We start from the raw sequence: 25,512 nt of genomic DNA on the forward strand, positions 1-25,512 counted from the left end.
GGGGAGCGCCGTCTGCGCGCACCCCTGCCCGGCGCCGCGGGGTAGCGCCCCCCGGACGCGGCCCGACTGCGGCCCCTGGAGAGCGGCTGCCCGGCGGCGGGGGCCGCAGACCGGGTGCGTGTCGGTGCAGGGCTCCCAGAGGGCGTAACTGGCGGGCCTCTTAACAGGAGTGGGGCTCAGTCTGTACCGTCTTCCTTGGTTTTTTTAATTATGGTTTAAGCTTCTTTTCTAAAACTGTCATGACGCCCCCCTACCTTCTTCCATAGCTTTGCAGCCCGTATGAAGTCTTTGAGACGTTTCGGAATGGGATGCGTTTTACAGTGTCCACAGTGAAGTTAATGTACTTCTTCCGTGTGTATGTGTTTGGATTTGTTCAGCCTGTTCTCCACAGGCTCGAAATCACTCTTCCAAAGACTGGAAGTGGTATAAAGGTGTAATAAGTATGCATCTCCTTCTTCATGATATATCATGGAGCTCCCTTTCTTGCAGAAAATAGTGTTCTCACGTGTAACTTACCTTGGTCATCTCCCTTTGAAGAGCAGCAGCATCTTACTTCAGAGATGACTGCGGTTGGTGTTACAGGTGTGTAGACACCTAGTGGGGAGAAGAGTCAGTCTCCAAGCAAATTCTCCACTTATACTTCAGTTCTCGTTATTTCAGTGCCTCACTAAGTACATCCATCCACTCTTCTATTGATGAAGTTTATAATTGCAGTAGCAGGAAAATTCATGTTAGGCACTGTTTCCCTAGGGATTTTTTTGAATATTAGAGAGGTGGCTGTACAAGGAGAAATGGTTATTAAATGTGTTAATATAAAGCTGAAGAAAATCTTTGCTGTCTTGTATAGGGCTGCCATATAAACAGCACACATGCACGCCTGTGGCTGGGCTGGTAGTTGGGAGTTGTGGAGTTGAAGTTTTCATTCTCTGTTGCCAAAGGAATGCTAGCTAGCGTGGGAGGAAATGCTTGGGTACCAGTGGAGTGGGAGCCAAACATCATTTTTGACAGAGGGAGAAGAGGGGAGCGGAGGGAAAGCTTTTGTGTCCCCTTCCTTTTCCACCTAAGTTTACAAGAATCTGTTGTTGAATTTTTCTGTTGAATTTTAAATGTTAAAACTGTTAAAGTGCCTACCATAAACCATTCTGCTGAGAGGCGAGAGTTCTGCCTGAACTCAGGAATCTTTCACTGGGATCAAGCTCTTAGACAGTAAATAAAAAACAAATGAGCGTTCGATTCCCTGCAATACTCCTTCCTCCTTTTCCATTCCACCGGCCAAATGGAAATCCAGTAATACATCATCTCAAATGTAACAATGTTTCTTGCCTTAAATGTTTGGTTTGTTTTTTCCTCTCTGCTTAAGATGGTCTCAGAGCTATTTATTTTAAGACTGCTCAGCTTAAGTCAATTTGAGTCAAAATGTCGTGAGTGCAGAGCCCATGTAACTTCACTTGGAGTAAAGGGAATTTGTCTATATGGGATCTTAACAAAACAGTAAGTAAAGAACTGTCAAACAGGGCTCTTTGGATGCGCTGCAGTGTTACCAGGCTGGTGTGGAGAATTGGTATCTGTCCCTGTGCTAGGGCTCTCTGCAAGGTTCTTGGAGTCTGAGTCTCTGACAGATAGTGAGAATAGAAAAAGGCATAAATCCAAGAAATTCAGCATGGCTCACCCATGGGAGTGTCTCCTGGTTAACTTCAGGATCAGTTAGAGGATAGGATGCTGAGGGCCCTGTACTGAGAGCAGTGCTGAGGAGTGAGTATGAGCCAGTGGTAACTGGATTTAGAGAAACTTTGCTACCGTAACTGCATTGCGTTATTCTAACACACAGTAAATCAGACCTTTTGTCCTATCTGATTCAGGTTTTGAGTTTTTAAAATAGACTTTAAAACTGTCATAAGCAGATTTTATGTTATTACGACATTTCCAGTTCCGTATTGTCAGACCAAGCATAAGAGACACTCATTTTAAATATCTGGCCGTAAAGTTGCTGTGACACATTTGATAATAAAAGATCAGAGGAGTAGGTAAAGTTAGTTAAATCATGCCGTGTTTAGAAGACCGACTTCATTGACTGCCAAAATGCCCGTAGGCAGTAGGAGTGAAGTAAGTTGTAGCAGAGTACTTGTTGAACCTTTCTTAAAAAGAAAATATTTCGGAATACTTAATGCAGTCAAAGTGGTAATTTTCTAGCAGGTTTTGCTGTGCGTAGTTGGTTTTGACTGGAAACATTTAGGTTAGCTCCAACACTTAGATCTAAGGTGTGTTAGTGCATTTTGTTCCCTTGCTATATGAAATGGGAGGAACCCATACTTTTGAAAAGGCTTCTGTGCAGTTTAATTGATACTTGTGCTTTAGTTTTTTGTTTCCTTTTATTTCCCTCTAATTTTTGTCTCTACGCTTTCTGGTAGACGAGGCACAATGAAATATCAGTGAAACTCTTCATGCTAATTGCAACATCTGATATTTGGTAGTGTGAGCTATGCAGCATAGTTTGGTTTTTCAGAAGTGGCTGCAGAAATTTCTCATTAAAATTTTGGTAGGAGCTGGATGCCTAATCCACGTGGATAGATTTGCAAATTATTAAAATAAATACTTGTGTGTAGGCTTTTTGAAATGAGAAGTCTAATTCAGACTCAGATAATTCTTTCCTACAGCAAAAACTGGTTGCAAGGGATGATAAGCAAGTTCTTTCAGAATTTACAAGATTTTTCTTCTTTGTTCTGTTACAAGAGATGTTGCGCAACAAGCCGCAGGGAATTATAACTAGACCTGATGGACTGAAGAGGAGCTGCATACAAATTAGGGATTGGGGTCATTCATTGGCAAATGAAGCCTATATACATTCTTATTAACACTTTTTAGTTTGTCCATTAGTATGTTCCAGCAACTTGATGACTAGACATCAGAGAAAATGGTGTGGAAAAGAGCTGTCAGAGGTTCCCTGTTCCAGCCGTGTCTACTGGTGTTTCTACAATGTAAAAGGAAGTGTTTCTCAAAAAAATCAGCTTTCTGTATATTACACAGACAATATTTCACCTACTGATATGACATAGTCCCCTTGGGTCTTTTATTCTATTCTAAACTACACAAAGTTAGCACTTTCTGGTTCCCAGTGTAGCATTTCAAATTATGATTGGGCTTGTCTTTTTAAGTAGATAAAAATGAGTAACAGTTGAAATAATGTTTAGAAAACTTTCACTTTTCTGTATGTCTTTAAGCTACTGTTTTCTAAAATAATTTTATTTTAGTCATATCTTTCCTTTTTACTTCATGGTTGGGCAACCTTGAGTTGAATGTTCAGGCCTGTATTCTCTTGCCTTTAGCATAATTTAAACATAAAGCTTGATGCTTTCGTCCCGCTAGTGTGCTTAGGTGGTCTGGGTGTGCCTGTTTCAGTTGCTGATTGTTTTTCTAGTGTTAATACCACAAACACATTAAAAAACATCTGTAAGATGGGGGAGTCGGGAAGCTTCTCTTTTTAAGAAAAAAGAAATATGGTACTCATCAAGTAAAAGCACTTAGGATCTTTTGGTTCTGCAGATTTTTGAAAAGACCCCTCCCTCCAATATGTTTTTGGAATATAGGCCTTGGGCTGGAGTTTGTTGCCCAGCCTCACCCTCTGAACAAACAGCAGGAGATTGGATACCCCGGTGGGGAGCATCAGCACTAATTACAGTGAGCCCCTCCTCTGTCCGGGCCAGACCTCTTATAGGGAAGGGTTGTGGCTGTGTGTGTCTTCAGGGACATAACATGTGAAGTCTTGCCATCAGACTAGATATTGCAATACAGGTATCTCTCCAGGGCCTAGCCCTCTTACTCTGAGACTTCAGTAGCCATAAGCCACAGAGAAAGAAGCATGCCTCATACTGCAGGGGTGCAAATTTGTTTCAAGTATTTAGACATACATCCATTATAAAAATGCAAACATTAGGTGGCAGATGTTTTTGTGAAGTCACTTTATTGTTATTTAGGGCTCTGCCAGGGTTGCAGAAAATCCGTCATAAATGGATTCCCAAGTGCATGATTATCAAGAGAATGATTTCACCAGTTTTCTCTCTTTTTTTTTTTTTTTTTTTTCTTCTTTTTCCAGGAAAAGCACGTGTGTAGAGTTCAGTGGCAGGATATTTGAGGTTCGTGGGCAGTCTGTGGCAAGTGCATCTGAAGAAGGTGTGACCAGCTACAAGAGTCAGCTGAAGTTGAGCATGGACATCCAGAAGAGCCAGCAAGCCCAGAAAAGGAACTAATTGGAAGAATATTGCTAGACATAGAAGTGGAACACACTTCTGCGACAGTCACTGTCTCAGAATAAATACATTAGTAAAAACATCAGCAGTGAAATGACAGATCCTGGTGCTTTTTGATTCTCTGGTGGATTTTATTACTCTAGATGTTGCTATTGACATTTTTACTATCCCATTTAATGCATCTTGAATCTCTCTGTATATAAAAATATAACTGGACAATCACATTTTGATACTGTTTAATAACACTTTTGAATGTTAAATTGTTTGCCAAGATGAGTGCCGAAGGATATCAATACAGAGCTTTATATGACTACAAAAAAGAGCGAGAGGAGGACATTGACTTGCACTTAGGAGATATATTAACTGTGAATAAGGGTACCTTACTAGCACTTGGATTCAATGAAGGAGAAGAAGCAAAGCCTGAGGAAATTGGTTGGTTAAATGGCTTTAATGAAACCACAGGAGAAAGGGGGGATTTTCCAGGAACTTACGTAGAGTACATTGGAAGAAAAAAAATATCTCCCCCAACTCCGAAGCCTCGTCCTCCTCGGCCCCTTCCTGTAGCACCAAGTCCTGCAAAAGTTGAAGCAGAGAGTGAGCAACAAGGTCAGTAGTATTCTCAGAAGTTGTGTGTGTGTTCCATGTTTTTCAGCTATTTTTGTTTCATAGACTTGTCTGACTGTACATTTATGTGTATAACACCTGCTGGTTAGCTTTTTTAGTGCATGGCTCATTTCAGTCAAGAATTGTTTCTACTTCATAATAGTTACCTCACATGCTTTATAATTTTGTGTCCTTTGTCTCAGGCACCACAGAGACCAATAACTAGCTGTGAGGTACATCTCACAGGTTGGAAAGTATGCTTCTAATTCCCAACTGTAAAGACACAGTGAATAAGCAGGATAGCATTTATTTTAGGTTTCTAAGAAGCTGGCAGAAATTTTTCCCTCTGTCATTTATGAGACTCAATATTGAGAAACTCCTTGGTGAATCTGACAGTACGAATTCCAAATAAACAGTATGTTCCCATCAGAAATCTCTTGTTAACAGAAAAAACCTTGTACTTTGTCATGGGGGCTTAGCTTTAATGTCACAGGTAAGAGCAGGTACTTAAAAATGAACAGTGGGATGATGATAAAGAGGAATTCAGATTAATGTTTTTTGGGGGTAGGCATGCAGTAGAAAAAATAGCATTTGTATAAACAGAGGAAGATATTTCCTTTGTTTAAACATAAATTGCTTTCTAAACCTACATTTGCAGCAGTATGTTAGGCAGAACTCAGAATCTGATCAGAACTCTTCTGTTAGCAGAAGAGCCTTCTCTTTTTTAATTGGAGGAACTTTAGGGTAAAAAAACCCCAACTTTCTTCCAAGTTATTTGTCTCCTTTACCTACTGACATTAAGGTAGTTGGAGTTAATGTACAGCAAGCCAAGTCCATCTTAGGGTAGATTTTATGTTGGTACTTATATTGCTTCAGGACGTAAAACTTCTTAAATTCTCAGTGTTTGTATCTGTAGGAAGTACAGGTTGTATGTAGTATGTGATCCTGGTTCTCACATAGATGTGAATAGTCTCATCACCCTCTGCCTCCACAGAAATCTTTGTACCATCACTTGCAAAGTTGTGGTATCAGTTTATCAGCTTCCATGCCACCATGTTGATAAGCAGCAAAGATAACAGAAATACAGAAATTGTATGTGGAGACCTGGCAGAAGCATTTCTAGGTTGGTGGGGACTTAATAAAGAGTAAATCTGAACTGGTTTAAGTAGTAACGTCCTTAAACACTCAAGAATTGCTTGCAAGTGTATAATGCCTAGGTGAACGTCATTGCTAGAATGAAGGTGGGGGGCAGATGGGAGTATAGTGGCATTGTAGTTCATACTGTCCCTGTTCCTCAAGTCCTCAGACTCTCAGTCTCTATTCATTAAAGTCTCATGGCTTCTTATTAGATTAATTCTGAAATTGGGGTATTTGCTTTTGGAAGAAAACACCATTACTTCTTCGATCATTCCTTGTATTGGATATTAATGTGCTGATGAGGTAACAGTGACTTTTTTTCTTAACCCACCTGCAGAGATGGTTGTCTGGATAGTATGTAGCAGCAGAATAAACATGACTCTTTGGATAGACACCTCAGTGCTGACGGGTCATTTTAGGAGGCGGAGGATAGAAAGAAAATGTCATTCTTTACATGTGTGTGCTGTGGTAAAGTAACTGGCATCCCAGGCTTTCAGGTATTTGTTGCTTTAAACGTCAAGTGGTGCTTTATTAAGTTGCTTGGTCTCTGAACTCATGCTTACTTGATGCTCCTGTTCACAGCTTCACGATGTGAGCTGGCCACAAGGCTGTGCTGGGAGGCCCCTGTGTTAATGTTGCCGTTTCCGAGCCTGCCCAGGCGCTGTGTTTCTAACAGATGTTTAAGGGAGTTTCAGCTGCAGGGAGTTACTCTGGGAAATTCTGCTGCAGATCTGGGTGCTCTGATTAAATAAAGGCTTTCCTACTTCCTTGGAATGAGACGGTGCCCTGAGCATTAGCGACTAGAGGTCTCTTAAACTGAAGTTTATTGCCTCTGGACAGAGTACTATTTACATACAATGCATTTATTTTTAATACCTTGAGAGTGTGGGATTTGAAACAAGATGTGCTAATTTAACTGGGAATCTTAATCTCAAAGTCTTCACAAGTGATCCTGTCACGCTCCAAAATGTTTAAGAATCAGGTTGCAATCCAGCCTTATATTTTTCTGATTAAAAAAACCCCCAAAACCCTAAGTTCCCAAAACTCCTTTTTGAATTGAAGATTGTAAGCATCATGTGAAAGGCTAGGCAACTTCAGTAATGCCCTAGGATCAGGGATTAGACCTTCAACATAATTAGGGAGGGGAAACACTGAATTTTGAACTCCGAATAGCTCAAGAGTTAGGTTTAATTACTTCTAAAACAATGTGTGTTAACTTAAACAAAATTGTGAAAAGTAATAATAAGTGATCTCTTTACAGATCTTATAACTGTAAAGAACTAAGGCAGAGGGCGCTTTAAATCATAGAAACACATTTGGGAAATGTATTGAAAGAGTATTATTAAAAAAACAAAAGGAAGGTGAAATTAAGTGAGCAGAATGATACAATAATGATACCTATGGTGAAACCAGAGGTGCAGGTGGAAATACAGTTCAGATAAAGAATAATATAACAATGTTTGTTTGACTTTCAGGTGGCTTTATTATTTTGTATATGGGATTTGGTGCAGGGGATAGCACACTTACTGTCCATCAGCCAATGTGATGGCCAGTGGGCCAGAAGATTCTTTCGAGGGTGACACTACACCCCTAGAGTGTATTTGAAATAAATTAATGGGTACTATGAAACTTGCTTGACCAAACACAGTCACACTTACATTTTCAATACTTCATCATTTGAAACTCCTGTGGATCAAAATGACAAATCAATGGGGAACTGGAAGCACACTTCTTAAATATACCTCAGTTATTTGTAATCCGTATACTTTTTTCATTCTGTGAAGAGTCAGTTCTGTATGTACCTCTGTTGTGTTTGTGTTGAATAAGAATATTGGAAACTTAACTGGAGATTTTAAAGAATACCTATAATCATATGAATTATTTAAATTTTACCTCTGTGTAACCTGCTGTAGGTGAACCTACTTTAGCAGGGGACTGGACTAGATGTTTTCCAGAGGTCCCTTCTAACCCCAACCAGTCTGTGAAACCACATACATAGATTTACATTTTTTTTAAGAAAATACTTTCTAATGATTTCAATACTCTTTAATACTTAATTATTTGTTATGATTTTTTTTCCCCTGGCCTTGTTAAGCTTGATCACTTGCTCACTGATGTCCAGATTGTTTTGTATTAGGTCAAAATTGCAATGTTTAGGTAATGCTGCCAGTATTCACACTCTTCAGTACTCATACACAAATAATCACAGACATCTGAACAGACTTTGCAGTCAGTGAGGCTAGTAACATGGGCAGAGTTGTTCATCGGGCCGGTGTCTTATGCAATCACAGTCTTACTTTTAAATAGGGAACTCTTTAAATATTAAAAGCCAATCTGAAAACAAATAACTGCTGGTGGTATCAAATTCTATTAAAGCATTAATTTATCCATTACCACACGTAGGTCAAATATTTCCCCAGATGTGTATTTTATCAATGATCCATTTACGTTTCTAGAACCACTGGTCAAGACTAGAACTGAGGCTCCTTGACTGAAATTTTAGGGTTGTTGCGTTTTGCCTGTCTTCACCTTACGTATGTTATAGGTAGATTTAGTCTGAATTTGGGGAGGGAGGCAGGTGTTACTGCCTCTGAAGAGAGATGAAAACTAAGGGGATACAAGAGCCCCAGGAAGTCTTTAGCAGCTTTTAGTTTCAGGCCTGCTGCATCAGAGCTATGGCAAGGAAGGTTTAGTTCATCTTCCTGTTGCAGAGCTCTCACGGGTACAACATGCCTTTTTCCCAGGTTTAAATCTCCTACCGGGCAAGGTGGCTGGCTGCTGCTGGAGGAATCGAGGCACTTGCAACAATGCAGACCCACTGTAGGGGTTATCTTTATGCCCTCCACTAGACACCTGAAGTTTATGTGAAGTAGTAAAGATTTTATATGATTTTTTTTTTTGGCTTAAAATGTTTTTGTTTTTTAAATTGGAGCTACGTAAGGCTGGTTCCCCTTACTTAGCTCCATCTCGCCCAACCCTTTGCAAATGAAAAGTGCATAAGCTGTACTGAGTCCAACTGAGTTTTGTGAACTTTGATTCAGCTCATTTGATACAGCTGCATATCTTTAGAGTGGGTTCATACAGTATTATTTTCCTACCTGGTTTGTGAAGGCTGAACTGAAGCAGACTTTGAAGCATAAAGCTTTGATTGATTGACAGAAACACTTTCAGCTTTAACTTGGAATGCCAAATTCCCACTTTGAAATTAAGGTCAGATTGCAGAAGGGCAGACTAGGTCTTTGTATGAATAATTTGGCTGTTTTCATGTTTTGGAGCTTCCTGCAACTTCCTGTGTAACTTCAAAGGGTTGTGATGTTGACACTTCATACAGTTTCAGCTGGTTTGGAGCCTAAAAATAATCCAAAGCTCTTCCTTCTTGTGATGAAACCAGAACATAGATTTAAAAAAAAAATAATGCAAACCCCCCCCCCCCAAAAGAGACCTCCTTTCTTTACACTTTTTCCCTAGAACAGATACAGATCAGCAAATTAGACAAAGATAATGGCACGGAACGTTTGGAAACTTTCCTTTCAGAGACCAGATTGTGCAATGTCTGACAAAGATCCAAACTGACGGAGAGCATAAAACCGTGTGTGCATGCTTGAACTGAATATGCTGTAGGATTTTTTTTCTTTAATTTTGCTATAAAGCCAGTAGAGCACTTGCGTTTCTGAAAATTGTTTACATTTGTAAATTAGGGGACATAAGAGTGAGTGGAATGAAGTGAGCCTGGAGCCTCTGCTGGGAATAAACCAGTCATCATCCCTCCTGATTGAGGCAAATGGAAAAAGGAAATTATGGGGTGAAGTGATGAGTCACTATCTCATTTGGTAAATGTATTTGCCATTCAAGCCAGAGCCCCTGGATTCATTCAAAAAAACCTAGTTTGCGTGTAAGCCTTTGTCAGAACTGCCCTGCAGTCACAAACTTCAATTTGGTTGCTTTTGACTTGCACCGACGAGTTGGCAGACTCCTGCCATAGAGCTTCGCCAGCTGCTAGAGCTCACTTTTCTTGGTGTACAAGGCAAATTTCTAGCTGCCACAATGAGCGCATGCATCTGAAAACAAAGTTCATGCCACCTGCTAAAGAAAGCAGAGATTTTTGCAGGCTGCGATAAAGTGAGGCAGAGCACTTTTCCACAGTGATAAAATCGGGATGATAGCAACTAAAAAAGTCTTATGTAAGCACCACAGAAAGCACAGGGACATGCTTGCAAGTACTAGTACAAACTGCACGTTAACGGTGGACCTGAGCAAGTTCATGGTTGATGTGTGGCCCCACCTGCTGGTAGAGGAGGAAGGAAACGAAGAGGGAGGAAGGCGGTTAAAACCACGGTCTTCCACGTTGTGTTATAATCGTTGCAGGATAAGAATAAAAGTGAGACAGACCTTTTGAAAGTAATATTTTAATTGAAAAATTGTTATTTTTTGGAAAAAATATATTACTTGGGGCACACAGAACTCCCTTTTGAGCCTCAAAGATAATCTTAGACCTGAAAAAGCTTCTGTGGCTGAAATGCATCTTTTTCCCTCAGCTGTGTCAATTAAGCTAGAAAAGTGTTGCTTTTTATTACATATTTTGCTTTAAGAAACTGAATAAGACATTCCTATTTTGAAGCTGTAGAAATATTTTTCTGTTTTGTATTGCACCAATTTTTATATGCCTTTTTATAGTTACAACAGTGACATTATGTTGAGTGACTTGGTTTACTTTTCTTTAGCCTTCTGTAATACTGGTTCAGTCTGTTAATACCTCCTGCTGACATGAATGCTCCTGGGGCATGTTTAAAAAAGGCAAAGATGAAGTAGCCTACTCCTCTCCCTTGGAATCATCTTGATCTGTTCCTGTACCGGTAATCCAGGAACATCTGAAAAAAACCCCACAGGGTAGCAAACAGTTCTTACTTTAAGCTTGCATATAACATCAATTTGTGAGTTTCAGCAACACATGATGCTAAGTATTTGCCAAGAATGGATCATGCTGCACCCCAAGCAAATGACTGTGCCCACATAAATAGTTGTGTGATGCCATGTACGCATCCAGATTTTCTTGTGTGAAAGAACACAGGTGGTGTAACTGCAGCTGGCTGTGCACTGTTTCACATCTGCGTCTTGTTCCAAAGCTGCTTTCCATGATAAACTTCCATGAAATCAATCTGAAGGCTAGAATACAAAGAACTACTTTATATTCATAGCTAAGAATGATGAAGGGAATTACAGGATTTTAAAGAAATACTTTTAACTAGAGAAGGAATTAAATCCTGAGAATACTTTGGTGTAAATCTAGGTACTTAGGAGAATTTTAAGAGAATTTTTTTTTGTTAAAAAAAAATTAACTGTGGTTATGTATGTCTAAAATACAGTCCTATTTTGTGGTTTCATGAATAGAAGAGATTTTTTTTTTCTGTTATGTGTTACATTTTTTGCACTTTGTTATAGAAGTGCTTGTATCCTTGGACATTGCCTGAAGTCGTCTGGTAAAGTGTTAACAGGTGTAACTTTGTACTAACTTGACTGCTTTTTGTTCACTCTTTTATGAATGCTGTATGCAGCAGTCCATCAGAACAGCACCCATTTTCCTTGTTTTCACATATTGATCCACTTCATAAGCCAGTTTGCATATAAGACAACTTTTAAAAAACAATGTTTAAGCTGACAGCTTTTCAGGTAATAAGGATCTATAGTCAAAAGCCTCAGGACAGAGTTTCAAAAACATGCTACTGCCCTGAGCTAGGGAAAGGTGTAATCATATATGATTTCTACACTTTAAAAATATCTTTTAACACAATCTTGTACTTCAAAACTACTGTGTAAACTGTGACATGAATGATGAAAAAGGTCTTTAACAGTTCATTTAGCTATCAGACAATTTACTTGCATAATCCGCTGGATCTCTTTGTATATGCTTGGCATCATTTGCTGCATTAAGAGTTATTTCACAGAGGTTAATGTCTGAGATAGGTTCTTTACTAGAGATTGTAGGTGTTGAGGGCAAGAAGTGAGATCTGCCCTTGGCAGGTCTGAACATGCCAGTTTCCATTTCTATCCATGCTGACAGATCACTCCATGGTATCCAGGATGGGAAGGTGCTCCAGCAGAAGGCAGACCTTGTACAGGAAGAGCAGTTACTTCTGGTCCACTCAGCTTCCAGAAGCTCTCAAGTAGCTATAGTATTTTTCATTAAATAGGCAAAGCATAGATGAGGCTAATTTTTTCTCTGTGGTTTCTTTGATCTTTTTTTTTTTTTTTTTTTTTTTAAATTGAGTTTCTGCATGTTGGGAAACCAGATGAACTCTGCTTTCCTGTAAAGTTTTGGTGCTTCCTTCTAAAAAAACATGTATACTTGAAAATGTAAAGATACTGGCCAGAAGCCAAACTGTTCCACTTAAAACGCATCAGACTGGTGTAATTCAAGGGGTCTCTTCCTTGCTCTTTCTCCACTGTGGGAGTCGATTTGTTGGATGTGGCACGTCTGAGCACTAGTGTGCTGTAGCCTCCTGCTCACCAGCTGGGAAGGAGGGGAGAGGAGTGCAACTTGAGATCTGTAGTCCGAGGAGGGAATGCACCTCCCAGGAGGCATGGCTGCGCCAGTGTTGTATGTCTTGTTTACAGATATGACAGTGGAATCTGTTTGTTGGGGTTAGAAGAGAAAACTAAGTGCTGTCACAGATTTCTTCCTAGATTTCCTCATTTCTCATGGACAAGATTGGTAGGTAGCAGATAAGCATGGAGAATTATTTTTGGTGAAGAAACTTTTAAATGGTATCAGACGCTGCAGATTCATGTTTCAAAGCATGTTGTAGCTTCTCCAGTAGTGTGTCTCAAAGGAAGGGCTTTTAGTTTGTGAGGTTACCTTTTAATTTCCAAGCCCTCTTCCTAAGCTGTTTTTTGCTGGAGGTAGACCAAAGCACTTAAATTAGGGAATTAATGAAAGAAACAACTAATTACGTGCAGTGGTTGATAAGGCTACACAGCTGTGTCTGGTTTTGTTATCTTTCTATCCAGGGACATTCCAGAAATGAACAGTTAAGGGCAAAGATTTGCAGTCCTTTTCCTACTTCCACATGATGTTCAAGCCTGTGACCACACATGCCAGCCCTCTGTTGCTAATTCTCAGTTTTTCATGTGCAGTGCTTAGATGGAGGCATGAAAATGTCTGTTGTGTTTATGAACTTAAACTTGAATTGTCTCCTCGCCAAGACCACAGCTTTTTAGCACAGGTGAGGAGCAACAGAGGCCATAGCAAAGCCCTCCGTCATTTATTTCTTTCCTTCTAGTTGACTGATGCACGCTTGAGGGGCATCTGCCTCGCCAGAATCTGCAAAAGACTGTGAGGCTCCAGGGCAGTATGGGATGCAGCAAGGTGTGATCTGCTCCCATGGTCTTCCCATTTCTTCATGGGTCTTCTGTGAGGGGTCGACACCTTTTGAGAGCTCCTCTGAAATGGGGTGGCTGACCAGTCTTTCACTCTTCATTTGGTATTTATTGCATTGTTTGCAATATATCCATTCCCTTAAGAGAAAGGGCAAAAAATGTCATCCCTTGACATTTTGAAGCAAGTTATTTTGTGTACTTTGGAGTCAAATCTGTACTGATGTTTCAGCATAATTTAGAATATGTTCTTGCAGTCCAAATTACTCCATTATTCTGAGGCCAGAATAGCGTAGCTAGTCATTAGCCTACATAAGCAATTTTCTTATGGAGACAAAGGTTTAGGGAGGGAGGCCTTTTGTTCCAGTGCAAGCCAGTTCTGAGGATAAAGGTTTGTTTTAGTGGTCCTTGCAATCTGGCCTGGTCAGTAGAGAAAGGGTTATAGAACACATATTCAAAACAGTAAGAAGCAAAAACTTCATCTCAGATATCTGGAAATAAAGGACCCCTGTTCACTCAGTGAGGGGTCCTCATGGGCACAGAGGAATGAGCGTTTGTATTGTCTTTGCTCTGCTGCATTAATAATTTATTACCATTGGTTGAAAGATTAGCGTGCATTCCCCACCACTTTCATGTTTTTCTAACTTCCTCTTAGGTCAAACTTAGTGCTGACAACTCCAAAACTCTTTTTGTAGTCTGTGTAAGCTGCAGCCCCCTACATGAAATGAGAGATTTTCACAATCCCACTGTTATCAGGACACTTTTGGGGGGTGATATTAAATCAGTGGTTTAACAATGTTTACTACAGCATGAACTAGCATGAAGTCTCACTTCTTTTGAGCTGCCTTCTGGCTTTTGGGAGCATTCCAACTGCTAGAGGAACATTTGGTGTTCATCTGTGGTGTGTAATACTGATCATTGCTTTGGACTACTTTTGTAGTGGTAGTTAAAAGTCTCTTATATCTTTGATATTGAAACTTGCACTGAAAACGATAGTGGATGCGGGTGCCTTCCCTAGTGATTTAAGATGCAGGACTTTGCGTTGCATGTACAGTTTAGCAAAAAAGGGGAAGACAGTTACCAACTGTTAAGCTTTTTCTCCAGATGTTTCCTCTAAGACAAATATCTAGAGTTTTATTATAACACAGTAAGATCACACCAATAAGATGAGAATGGTTAGGGGTTTTTTGTTGTTGTTGTTTTCCTTGTCTGTTTGATTGATCTAAATAGCTAGTCAATCAAATACTGTGGTACATTGTCTGTTAGTTTAGATGGAACATGTCCATGCTTGTTAATGTGAGCTGCTTTAAAGAGAATATTAAAATGCCTTATTCAAGATCCTTTGGATGCAAACTAAAAATGAGATTATTTTGAAGTGCTGATGTTCTTGAAAATATTGTGTATGGTTGGGGTTTTTTTGTATACTTAAAGGACTTGTCCACACAAGAAGCAGCAGGCTTCTATTCAACTTTCCCTTAAATTGGTGGCAAACCCCATTCTGACTTCAGAAGGAACAGGATCAGACCTATAGTCAAGCTTTAGCAGCATTGGGACAAATACCATAGCTCTTACTCTCACTTCTCACAACTGCCATTGCCTTGAGGGTTTGGAGCACAAATACTAGCCATGTTCTGAAGAGATTCCAGTATACCAGACTGCATATAATATGAATATGCATGAAATACTACACGATAAACACTGATGTAAAGAACAGTGACTGTCCTTTCACGGTTTTCAAAGACATGGAAGGGAAACACAATCATCTCTTCTGAGGACCAGAGCTAATGCAGGGCATGGAATTTCACTGGGTACTTCCTATATTGAGCTTATAACTTATAGACAGATTAAAGCATGTTTCTAATTAGTCCACACTCCTCCATTTAGTACATACTTAATGTAGATGACTTAACGTTTTAGCTGTTTGTATAGTCCATTATATAGTAGGAATTGGAAATTTACTAGTATTTGTGTATTTGGTGATGACAGGATATAGATTATTTTCACCAAATTATTTTCTTCCATTTTATTCAGTCCTTTTCACTAATGCATATGAAAAAATTTGTTCCATGCTGCTAGATACTTTGGCAAGGCTGTTTTTTTTTTCCTTACAGCTGCCTGTTTGGGTAACTAAAGCGATGGTAATGAGTGTTTCATATAATTGAGGAAATGATATGGTGACAGTTTTAATTGTATAGTCTGTTACTGTACAAATTATTACTTTTATGATAAATATAGACTTTTATTACCTTGATACATGTGCAAATACACAGTGAATTAAATTGCACACTTTACTAGGGTTAACATTGTTAAGATTGCAAAGCTATGTATCTAAAACTTTTGTTTGTACATGTAAGTACACCTTCTTGTAGTGTATGCCATCTGATAGTTTTTAATTACAGTCGTCTGACCCCTCTTCCCACTTGTCCTTGCTTTGCTCCTTGTCAAGGCCTTCACTGAATGAGAACTGCTTCATTCTGGTTGTTCAGTTTGTGGTCTTAAGCCACCTTTTCTTCACAGCCTTCAGGCTTGTCTCTGGAAACAGGTTTCTTCATTGCCTCTTCTGCGCTTTCCAGTGATGTGGCTGATAACAGCTTCATAGAGCTTCATATTCACAAATATTAAGTCATCTTCTGGACACTGTTGTGAGCAAAGGTGGTATCATGATTCCTGTGAAGAATGAGGTAGACCAAAAAAGACAATTAAAAGAGTAACTACTGTTTTAAGATACTTAAAGGTTGATCTCTTTGTAGTAGGGAGGTCATGTTTCAAAAAGCTGAATCGGGGGGTGGAACTGTTAACTTAGAGATCTCTATACTCTTAACACTTAAATGTTCATTGGGATAACCAAAACCAGGAACCAGAACTGCATTAGGTTTGACAGTGTAAGGCTTCATTTGTCACAAGGAGCAAGTACCATCTGCTCACTCCACAGCTGGCTTCAGTTACTGATTACTGGGTGTCCAAGATGATTGCTTGCAGAACAGATCTTCCTGGCATACCTCTGCCTGCATCATCCAGCTTCACCAGCTGGAATCCAAATACAAGCATCAAAAGCAAAAGAATTATTAGAATGTGAGTGCACGTATTCTACATTTGTGACATAATTTAATGTCATCTCATTTGTTTCCTGATTCTGACAATTCTAAGTTTAAGTTCTCAGTACTTCATGTAAAGCATGTCTTCCAATAGAAATCCACATTTCAGGGACACACGTGTTTTAAGTACCTTTTGCTTTAGGTTTTTATAGTGCGTCTCTAGTAGTTTCGCTTTTTTTCACCATGTCATAGTTGAGATTCACAATGCAGGAATTTTTGCAAATGATGACATTATATAGTAAATTCAGTTCTTGAATCTTCATTTTGGTTTTCTAATACCAATCAGTAACTTGCTTACTTGAAAGATGCTTTTGCTACTGTCTTTATTGTGCCATGCTGTAAACTGCAACATTGTGTAATCAAGAGGTTTGGCAGTGCAGCTTCATCCTAGCATGACAAATTTTTTTCCTGGATTACTCTGTTGCTAGTATCATACATTAAATTTCTCTTTTGAGAAATACTAGTTTAGAAAGTGGAAAACAAGGCAGCTTCGGTGTGCATGATAGATGACTAATAGGGGAGGTATGAGAAATACTCTTGACACCTGGAATGATTATTCGTTGACTTTCTAGACACACTAGAAACATGGGAAGAGTGTTCTGCTGTGGAGGACTCTGTGCTGTCTTGCACCAGACTTCTATGCCAAGTTAAAGAAATTGAAGGATATGCTTTCTCTATATGAAGTTGTCTGCACAGCCTTTGTGTTTTTAGGTTTTTCATATTTTGTGTCTTCTAGATACTGATAGAGGAATTGCAGGGTCATTGGGCTTGTATGTACAAACAAGACACAGGACTATGAAGAACCATGGCATTTGATCTTTGAAAACCAAGGGTGTATGAATGCATGCTCCCGTGAAAACCCTGAATTGCAAAAATCGTTTGTAGTGGGCTAGAGAGGCATTTGACAGATTATGTGCAAGTACATACATGTGTGTTTCATTATTCCATTGCCTTAGGAGACTGGTGTTTAAGTTGGCAGATCCGCTTATTAAAAGCAAAGCTTTTTGGCTGGCAGGATTACAGAATGCCTGAAGGAGGAAGAGGCCAAATGCTGAGAGAAGGAGAGAGAACATGTAATGTGCAGAAAGCATGGCGAAGCTATAAAGCGAGCAGGAGAAAGTAGACTTAAATCTGATTCCAATTTGTTCTGTTGGGCTGAAGTGGATAGTCATGCAGAAGTAAAAGCATGACATTCTCTCATTTCAATATGAATTTAATATTCCAGAGAATATGGACTTTTATGTCATATTAAGTATGATTTTGTCAGCTGTTTGCAGTCTGTCAGAAATATTTAATCCATGCTTATTTTTCTGACTCAAAAGAAAACAAAAACCAAAAACCCAGCACAAAAAACCCCAAAACAAAACAGCTTGCTTTGAAGCTTTACAAAGCACTGTCAGACCATGGCGTAAGTGGATCGGATCATAGCATAAGTGGACCCTCTAATAGGATCTAGAACTTTGTTCTTTGTCTCCATTTGACGTAAGACTACAGTATGTAGTCTCCCAGTGTATGCTAAGTTTCTGCATGTTAGTTTGGTGATATGTAATTTGTAGCTCTTTTTTGGGGGGGGAATAAAACCCAACAAAACAAAAACCAACCCAGTCTTTATACATTGTAGTTTGAACTATCCTGCAAGGTTTTGGAAACAGCAGTCAAACAAGTTGAGTATGTGTATCTGGAGACACCTGTAGCCTTGCACTTTCTTGCTCAGTTTGGGTTCCTTTGCAACCGCAGGCAGCACAGATTAGAATATTCACTTGGTCTTTTACATTATTTATTCCTAGTTGAATGCCATTGGAATAAACAGCTGCTCTGTCTCCTAAGACTTCTCAGATTGAGAGCAAGGTTTGAAATGTGGGAAGCTGACTGGTGGAAAGCTGACAGAATTAGTGAAACAGAAGGAAGAGAGAAGCAGAAGTGCTGCCTCCCTTGAGAGTTCAAGAAATACACTATTAAAAACAAACCAAACAACAAAACCAAAACAAAAAGCATTTCCCTTAAAACAAGACCTAGATTTATATGATTGCTCATACTGATACCTCTGAAAGAGGCTGTTAGTGGCACATTTACCATAAAATATTAGAACCCTTTGGGAGGTGACAGGCTCCTGTTTAGCAGTTCTGACTCCTGTAAGAACTAGGTACCTAGTGGTAATGTAGCAGAGGTTAGGCGAGTTAGCCAGCTGTCTGCTGCATATAGCATTTTGAAGAGCTTTATCTTGTAAAAGCCTCAGGAAATTTCTGTGAAGATGCCAGGCTGAGCTAATTAGGATACATCTTTTCCAGCTTCATGCACAAGTTTGGAAGGGTAAATTAGGAGAAGTAAGTAGAAAGGTGCTTGTTCTGATGTAGCAGGCAGGTCATGTGAACATTTGAAAACTAGGAGTCATAAAAAATGACAGAAATCAGGTTAGTTTAAAATTAATGTCTTCTTGTTCCTTCTGTCCTCAACAGGGAACTGTTTTTTTGGATGGATTCTCCATCTGGGAGTCAACTGAGACATCCTTTTGTTTCTTGGCATGGCACCTATTTAAATAAATAAATAAATTCCTTTTAAAAAGTAAAATTAAATGAGAAAGAGGTGTTCCCTTCTGGTAGGGTCAAATAAAGGTAACTCTGGTTCTTTCTCTTGGCAAGATGACCAAGGGATTCCTCTGGGGCATAATAACAAAACCAGACATATAAGACTTACATAAGACTTCCTTTTTTTTTTTTTTTTTACACCCTCCACCCCCCAACCCTCCCCGCCAAGGATAGCAGGAAAACAACCAGGATATACCTGGCCTTTTGACAGAACAGCAGCCAATTCCCAGTCCTTGCTGGCCAGTGTGGAAGAAACCTTACGCCTTCCAGCCAGCAGCCTTTCAGCCTCACAAACCTCCACCCATTTTGTAGTGAGTCATAGCTGGAAGACCTTTTCACATGTTTGATCACATCTTGTGCAAGTCAGGGATATATATATTTACTCTGTTATTGTGTCCTATAATCAACATTCTGAAACATCTGAGTGACTGTAGCTTTAAGGTCTGTTTGTGTATATGTGGAAATAGAGATACATGTATAGATAGATAGTGCAATTATATTTGCAGATGTGGGTGGGTTGGTTAGAAGTCTAACTGTCTTGGCAGGAGCAGGCTGGTGGAAAGACTTGGGGATTTTGTGTGCGTGACCTGTAGAAGCTCTGTACAGTTGCAGCACTTAAATATTCAACAGATTAGTATTTCTTGGCATGCTCTTTTATACACTCAGTACTCCCCTAAGTGCAGAGGCAGGCAGTCAGCTTGAGCATTGATCCTGTTCCCTGTGAATTTTCTACAGGAAAGTCGGAGAATGTCCACAGCATGTTCCCCTGTGCTGGAGTAGGGCAGCTGCCTGGTGGCAGAGGCAAGGAAGGGAAGCAGTAGGTTACAGTGCTCCTTGCTCATCTCGTGAGTCTTTGAGAAGACATAAAAATAGTTTCTGCCCCTCCAGCTTCTTCCCTGTAAGAGCAGCTTTCATTTAATCCACCTGAGTTAAAAATCAAGGAAATATGTTGTCAGTTCTTAACCAGATGCATGTTTATTTAGTTTGCACAGCCCCTCTGCAGTTTAGGCTTTTCAAGGCCACTTACAAATTAATTTTTGCAGGAATTTCAGCTTCTGCTCAGTCTCACTTCTTCTCAACATACCGCTTGTTTTCAAGAGGGACACATCTTTCTTTGTTTTAGCCTCCGAGAAACTCTTTCACTGTAGGGTTGCATGGACATTGCAAAAGGATTTCCCCAAGTTGAAGTGCTTAGAATTATGCTTGTGCTTTCTTAAAGAGAGACTTTGCCTCTTCCTTTTAGTTGCTTTGCAAATGAATACACTCCCAATGCAGACTGAAATCCTGTTCCATACCTCCCTACCCTGACTTCAGTTAATCTTTGGCTTGCAGACAGTGATGTAAAAACATCAACAGTTTTTCATGCTAGCTTTTCATTGGCACCAACTTTGTTGTTATTTTCAATTCTTTTTTTATACCTCTTATAAACAGTTTTGCACAGCATGAATTTCTGCAGTGCATTGTGCTAGACCGTGCACGACTGAAGGTCCTTCGTCCAGGTGCAGTTAGCCAGCCACTTGAGACCCTGACTGCTTTAGTAAAGGTCCATGAAATTCATTCATCCCTTTAACTGCTGAAGTCTAAGTTACAGTTACTTCAGCAGCAGAGTGTGAACAGTGATTTATGGAAGAGAGGTTCATGCATTAAGTACATGTACTTCATATTCTGTGGCATCCTTTTTGTGTAGCACCTTAACAGTATGAAGCATACTGGAATGAGAAATCGACACTGACATTACTATGCAGAGGAATCTTGACAGATGTATGGATGTATGGTACAGGTCAAAATATCTTACTAGATACAGATTTTGAGCTTTCTTCTTCATCTGAAATTAAAGACAATGGTGGGATAAACTCTCTGTAGATCTGGTTCAGGTATTTCCTAGTAATGTTTCTGTATCTATGTCGGATCAGCCCATGGTTTAAGGGCTGTAAGGATTAACCCAGTTTTACTTTCTTATAATGTTGTTTTTCAGCATTGCTATATTTCTGTTGCTACAGCTAGAGTCCTAGCCCAAAGGTATTTCTTCTTTTTTTTTTCCTTTTGGTAAGAGGAGGCAAAAGTCCTGATTTGAAATACATTAGTCTCCAGTATAAAAAAGTCCTGATTCTGGATTGCTGTTACCACTGTTGGCATTTTTTTTTCTGGGTGACTGCTATACACTTAGTATTTTTAACTTTCTGTGTACTTACAAATGTTTCCCATAATTCCCAAAAGATAAAGGAGCTGTTTTGGTTTTTATCTGTCAGCAGCTTCTGCCATTACTTTTATGTAAATCTTCCAGATCTAAACAACTTGGTTTCTCAAAGCACAGTAATACACATCTTTTTCTTGGAGTAGTGAAGAGCTTATTCTTTTCCCTTAGATTGCTTGCCTCTGGATAGTTTAATGGGGATTTGTTGGCTTTTTTTCCCCTATTAGTTTCTCTACAGCAAAAAGGTAGCAAACCAAAGTATTCTTTCAGAGCAGAACAACATACTGGCCTGAATTTTTATGTATTATGATTATTGAATAAAAGAAGAATGTTTTAATATATGCTTCTGAAGCATACTTATTATCACAAACCAGTGATGGTCTTGCATAAGAAACAACTGTGTGGTACCAGAAAAAAATGAAACACCATTAAGGAACAGGGATCCTCTACAAGAGTGACAGGTCATTCTGGAAGAGAGTTCCAGCATCCCCAGTATCTCACAGTGAACAACCATCCAGCAGCTCTGTCTCAGTTACAAAAAGCAGATCCTGCTGGAGCACTATTACTAGTCATCACCATGGTTATATGGAAAGGGAAGTGAGGTTATCAATCTTGTAGGTTAGTGCCAAACTATTCAGAAGAAAGTACAGGTCACTGCTTTTTAGGTAAAATGGGTCCAGCATGGGAAGTTGCTCTATATGTGAAGTTTTACCTGATGGAGGTCATTGAAATCATCTCACCTTGACTCTCCACTGGCTGGCCAGAACCAAAATTTTCAAGTGCCTCTTGAGATAGACCTGAGCATTCCTTCCCTTAACAGATAGGCAGCTGCCTCTCTGTCATGTGACAAAGGTTTCCAGGAGCAGCAGAATACATACTTCCTTCCCCACTTGCTATGAACAACTTGAGAACAAGCTGAGGAGCAAAGTATTCTTGTATGTGAAGCCAAGTTGAGCTGAGATAATAGAAAATATAGGTTTGAAGAGGAAGGTAAACAGGAGAATGTGAGCCTACTGGATGTGTCCTTGTACAGTCTGGATAATGCTCCATGTAATATATACTTCAGCTTTTCACTGGGTTCTGTCCCTTGAGAGCACTAGGCTTTGTGCGCTGAAATGAGCAGGATAGTTTTATGGGAACAATGCTATGTCATTATGTGGAAAGAGAAAAACAAGAACTGAAATTGCACATGCAGCCTTACTTCTTTGTGGTCCTAAGTTTTGGGTGCTTGACCTTGTGCTCTTGGTCTTTTAATGTAGTTTTGTTTATGTGTCTGTGTATTATAGCAGGCATCAGACACAAGGAGCTTTGCTGCTGATTCCTTGTAGAATTGCTGTAGTAAAATACTGTGTAAATGTATTATTAACTTACATATTTAAAATAAATTATGCTTTTGCTAGAGTTTCACTGATCCTTTTTTAAAAAAAGTCTGTAGTGCAGAACTTAATAGAATATCATGTCTTTAATACCCTTGCGGAATGATGAAGTAGAGTTTGAGGGAAGGCAGCTGGCATCAATTCCAAGAGATGGCTTAGTTAATTATAAGACCAGTAAGGGATGTTTTGTTTGTAGAGAACTCTTACAAGTTTGTTCTGATTCTGATAAGGGCTTCTAGGTACTACTACTGCAGTCTGGATGTTTAATGGCAATCAACTCTGAAGGTTGCACTGGGAAACTGCTAAGCAGGTCACATGATGCAGCTGCCAGTGGAACATGCTGTTGTCCTCTCACACCTACACTATCCACATTACATTTGAATATTCAGTGACACGTATTTTCCTTCTTGGTATCATGTACGTCGGAAGCTGGAATGGTAAGTTTTCCATTGTCAGTATCTCTGAGGAGAACTGGGTGAAATCACTCAAATTCTTACATAGCTCAGCTCTTTTCTATCCCTGGAGCAGCAATTCTGAAGGAGGAGGAGGGAGTATAACAAGACTCCCTTGACAAAAAAGGCAATACATCTAGCTTCTTGGTTGACCCTGTCCTATCCCTCCCTTACTGTCACCTCTGTCATCATTTCCTTGCTTGTGGAGATGCAGTAACTTGGTATCCACACCACATTTTACCTCTCATCTGCTAATATCTCTGACTGAAAACTGCTGGCAGGGACCCTGCAGACATCAATAAGACAGAAAAATAGGTGTTGGCTTATTAAAATACTTTCTTTGTGCTAGCTCGTTTTGTTTAGAGACATTAAGCTGCTTTTCCGTTTAAAGTGATGCTCTTCGGGACTGTGAGAACACTACCATCCACTGTACTTCCTACATGACACAGGGCTTGGGGTGATACCTGAGAATGAGGTAAAGAGGGAATCATGCATCGGTCTGCCACCCCTGAGAAGAGCGTGGGAAGCCTCTAGCAATGCCCTGTGCTCCAGACAGTAGGAAGGAGGTGGGACGCACCTCTCCCAGAGACTGGCAGTGTCAAAGCCCTGGTGCCAGCCTGCTTGGGGTTCAGCTCCAGCAGTGCCTGTCTTGGGCCCTCTCTGTGCTCCTCAGCTTGTTGAGTGCCTTCCTCTACATAGAAGCAGAAAGGCATCTTTTACTGCATTCTTGCTTATTTCTTATTTTACTGTTTCAGCTTATCTCACAGCTCTTTGAGCAAACAGTTGAATAAGCAGGTGGTTTTCCCATCTCTTCTGTGGGTTTTGGGGGGGTTCTTTTGCAAAACAGTTTGTGTTAAGTACAGCGTTATAACGCAGTGTACTGCATGCCAGAATATTGCACTGAGTTTTGTTTTTTTTTTTCATAAGCCTTGCAATTTTTCCTCTGAACAGGGCTGCTTTTTCTTGAATTATACTAGTACCAACTGTAAATAGTTGCAGCTATTTCAAATCCTAAGTTCAGTTCTGGTTTGAAAAGGAGTAATGTAAAAGCTCACACATAGAGGGAAGTAGAATACTGTCTTTACAACAATCTTAACTACAGGATGCTTTTTAAAATTTATCTGTGTTTCAGTTGAAGCCAACAAAGAACATCTGTTGTCTTATTTATAGCTCCTATTTCTAAGAAGTATATTCTGTAGCAGATAAGAAAAGTGCCTGACAGCTCATAATTCATGAAGTTACTGAGGTTTAATCTGATAGAATATTATGTACAGAATTCCTTCCCAGTACAGGCAGTATCACTTCCCTTTCAACAGATGATAGAAATAGGGCTTTACGAAACACTAATAAGTGTGAAACATGATTAGCAGCTACTATTAAAAGTACTAAACTATTATAAAGGAATATAGGACTCCACACTATGTTGCCTGGTGGTTTTATTTTTCTGCTTATTTGTGCAGCTAAACTTCCCTCAAGCCAGACAACATCTTCTCTTTTTTTCTTCCTCTCCACACTTTCATTTTCTTTTGTCTTAGAGGAATTGTTTGTTGATTAAGGCAGCAGCTCTGTGACAAGTGTTCATTTTTGTGTCAGGGAAGGGTAGAGACCCCAGATTTCTTTCAGGAGAATTGGTATATTATAAAATATGACTTTCTATATGAAATCAAAGCCTTCTTCTGTCTAGTTCTGCCATATGTTGTTTATAGGTGATTTTCTTGCACTAATCTCTATTTGCCTGAGCTTGTTTCCCCACTGTTCCCATAGCTGCCCCTTATTCTCCTTACCCCTGAGAGTGCAGAGTGCAGCTGGTGCAACTTTCTAAGTGGGGATGAGGAGAGGAATTAGGTCTCTAAGCCCCCCAAACTTCCTGCATAATCACCATGCACATTATTTCTATCAGTCAGATCATTGCTTGCATATATGTGCTGATAACCCTGGAAAGTATCTAGGCAAAGTATTTGACTTGTCTCAGTTACAGCATTGATTTATACAGGTAACTATGTCTTTTTGACACATTATGTGTAGCCAGGATAAAATGAAATGACATTCAGGTTGTATTCCAACCCTCTTAGATTTAATGAGCTTGACTATAAATGTCCCAATCTTAATACAGATGTATTTGGCCTCCTGGAAAAATGACCGCCTGGCTTTATTCTGTGAAGTGCCACAGATATTACAACAGGTTTTGTACATTTTTCTACAAAAGTCAGTTTGAAATGCCCTTTTTCAAGCTTATAGATGATGTTGTCAGTACCTACCTCATGCAGAGGATTCCGGAGATGCATTTTGGGCAATACACTCAGACTGACCATTCAGAAGGTCATGCTGGTGAGAACTTCTGCGATGGTCATCCTTTGGAATAAGTCCCTTGGAAAAGTTCTTGTCACTCTCTGTTACTGATGTGGGATCACAGCAGAAATATGGAAGCTTTAAAAAGCTATTTGAAGTGCAGAGG

At 39.6% G+C, this 25,512-nt stretch overlaps 1 protein-coding gene across 1 annotated transcript in view; it reads left to right on the forward strand.

Annotated features, from left to right (window-relative positions):
- PIK3R1 (phosphoinositide-3-kinase regulatory subunit 1) overlaps positions 1-25,512 on the forward strand; it is a 61,171-nt gene that overhangs the window by 607 nt on the left and 35,052 nt on the right. Inside the window, exon 2 of the mRNA XM_055698614.1 lies at positions 4,091-4,850. Coding sequence (XP_055554589.1) covers positions 4,517-4,850 — 334 coding nt within the window. The 5' untranslated portion in view covers positions 4,091-4,516. The remainder of the gene's footprint in view (positions 1-4,090; positions 4,851-25,512) is intronic.

Source organism: Falco cherrug, chromosome Z, assembly GCF_023634085.1.
Source record: "Falco cherrug isolate bFalChe1 chromosome Z, bFalChe1.pri, whole genome shotgun sequence".
Classification (NCBI taxonomy): domain Eukaryota; kingdom Metazoa; phylum Chordata; class Aves; order Falconiformes; family Falconidae; genus Falco; species Falco cherrug.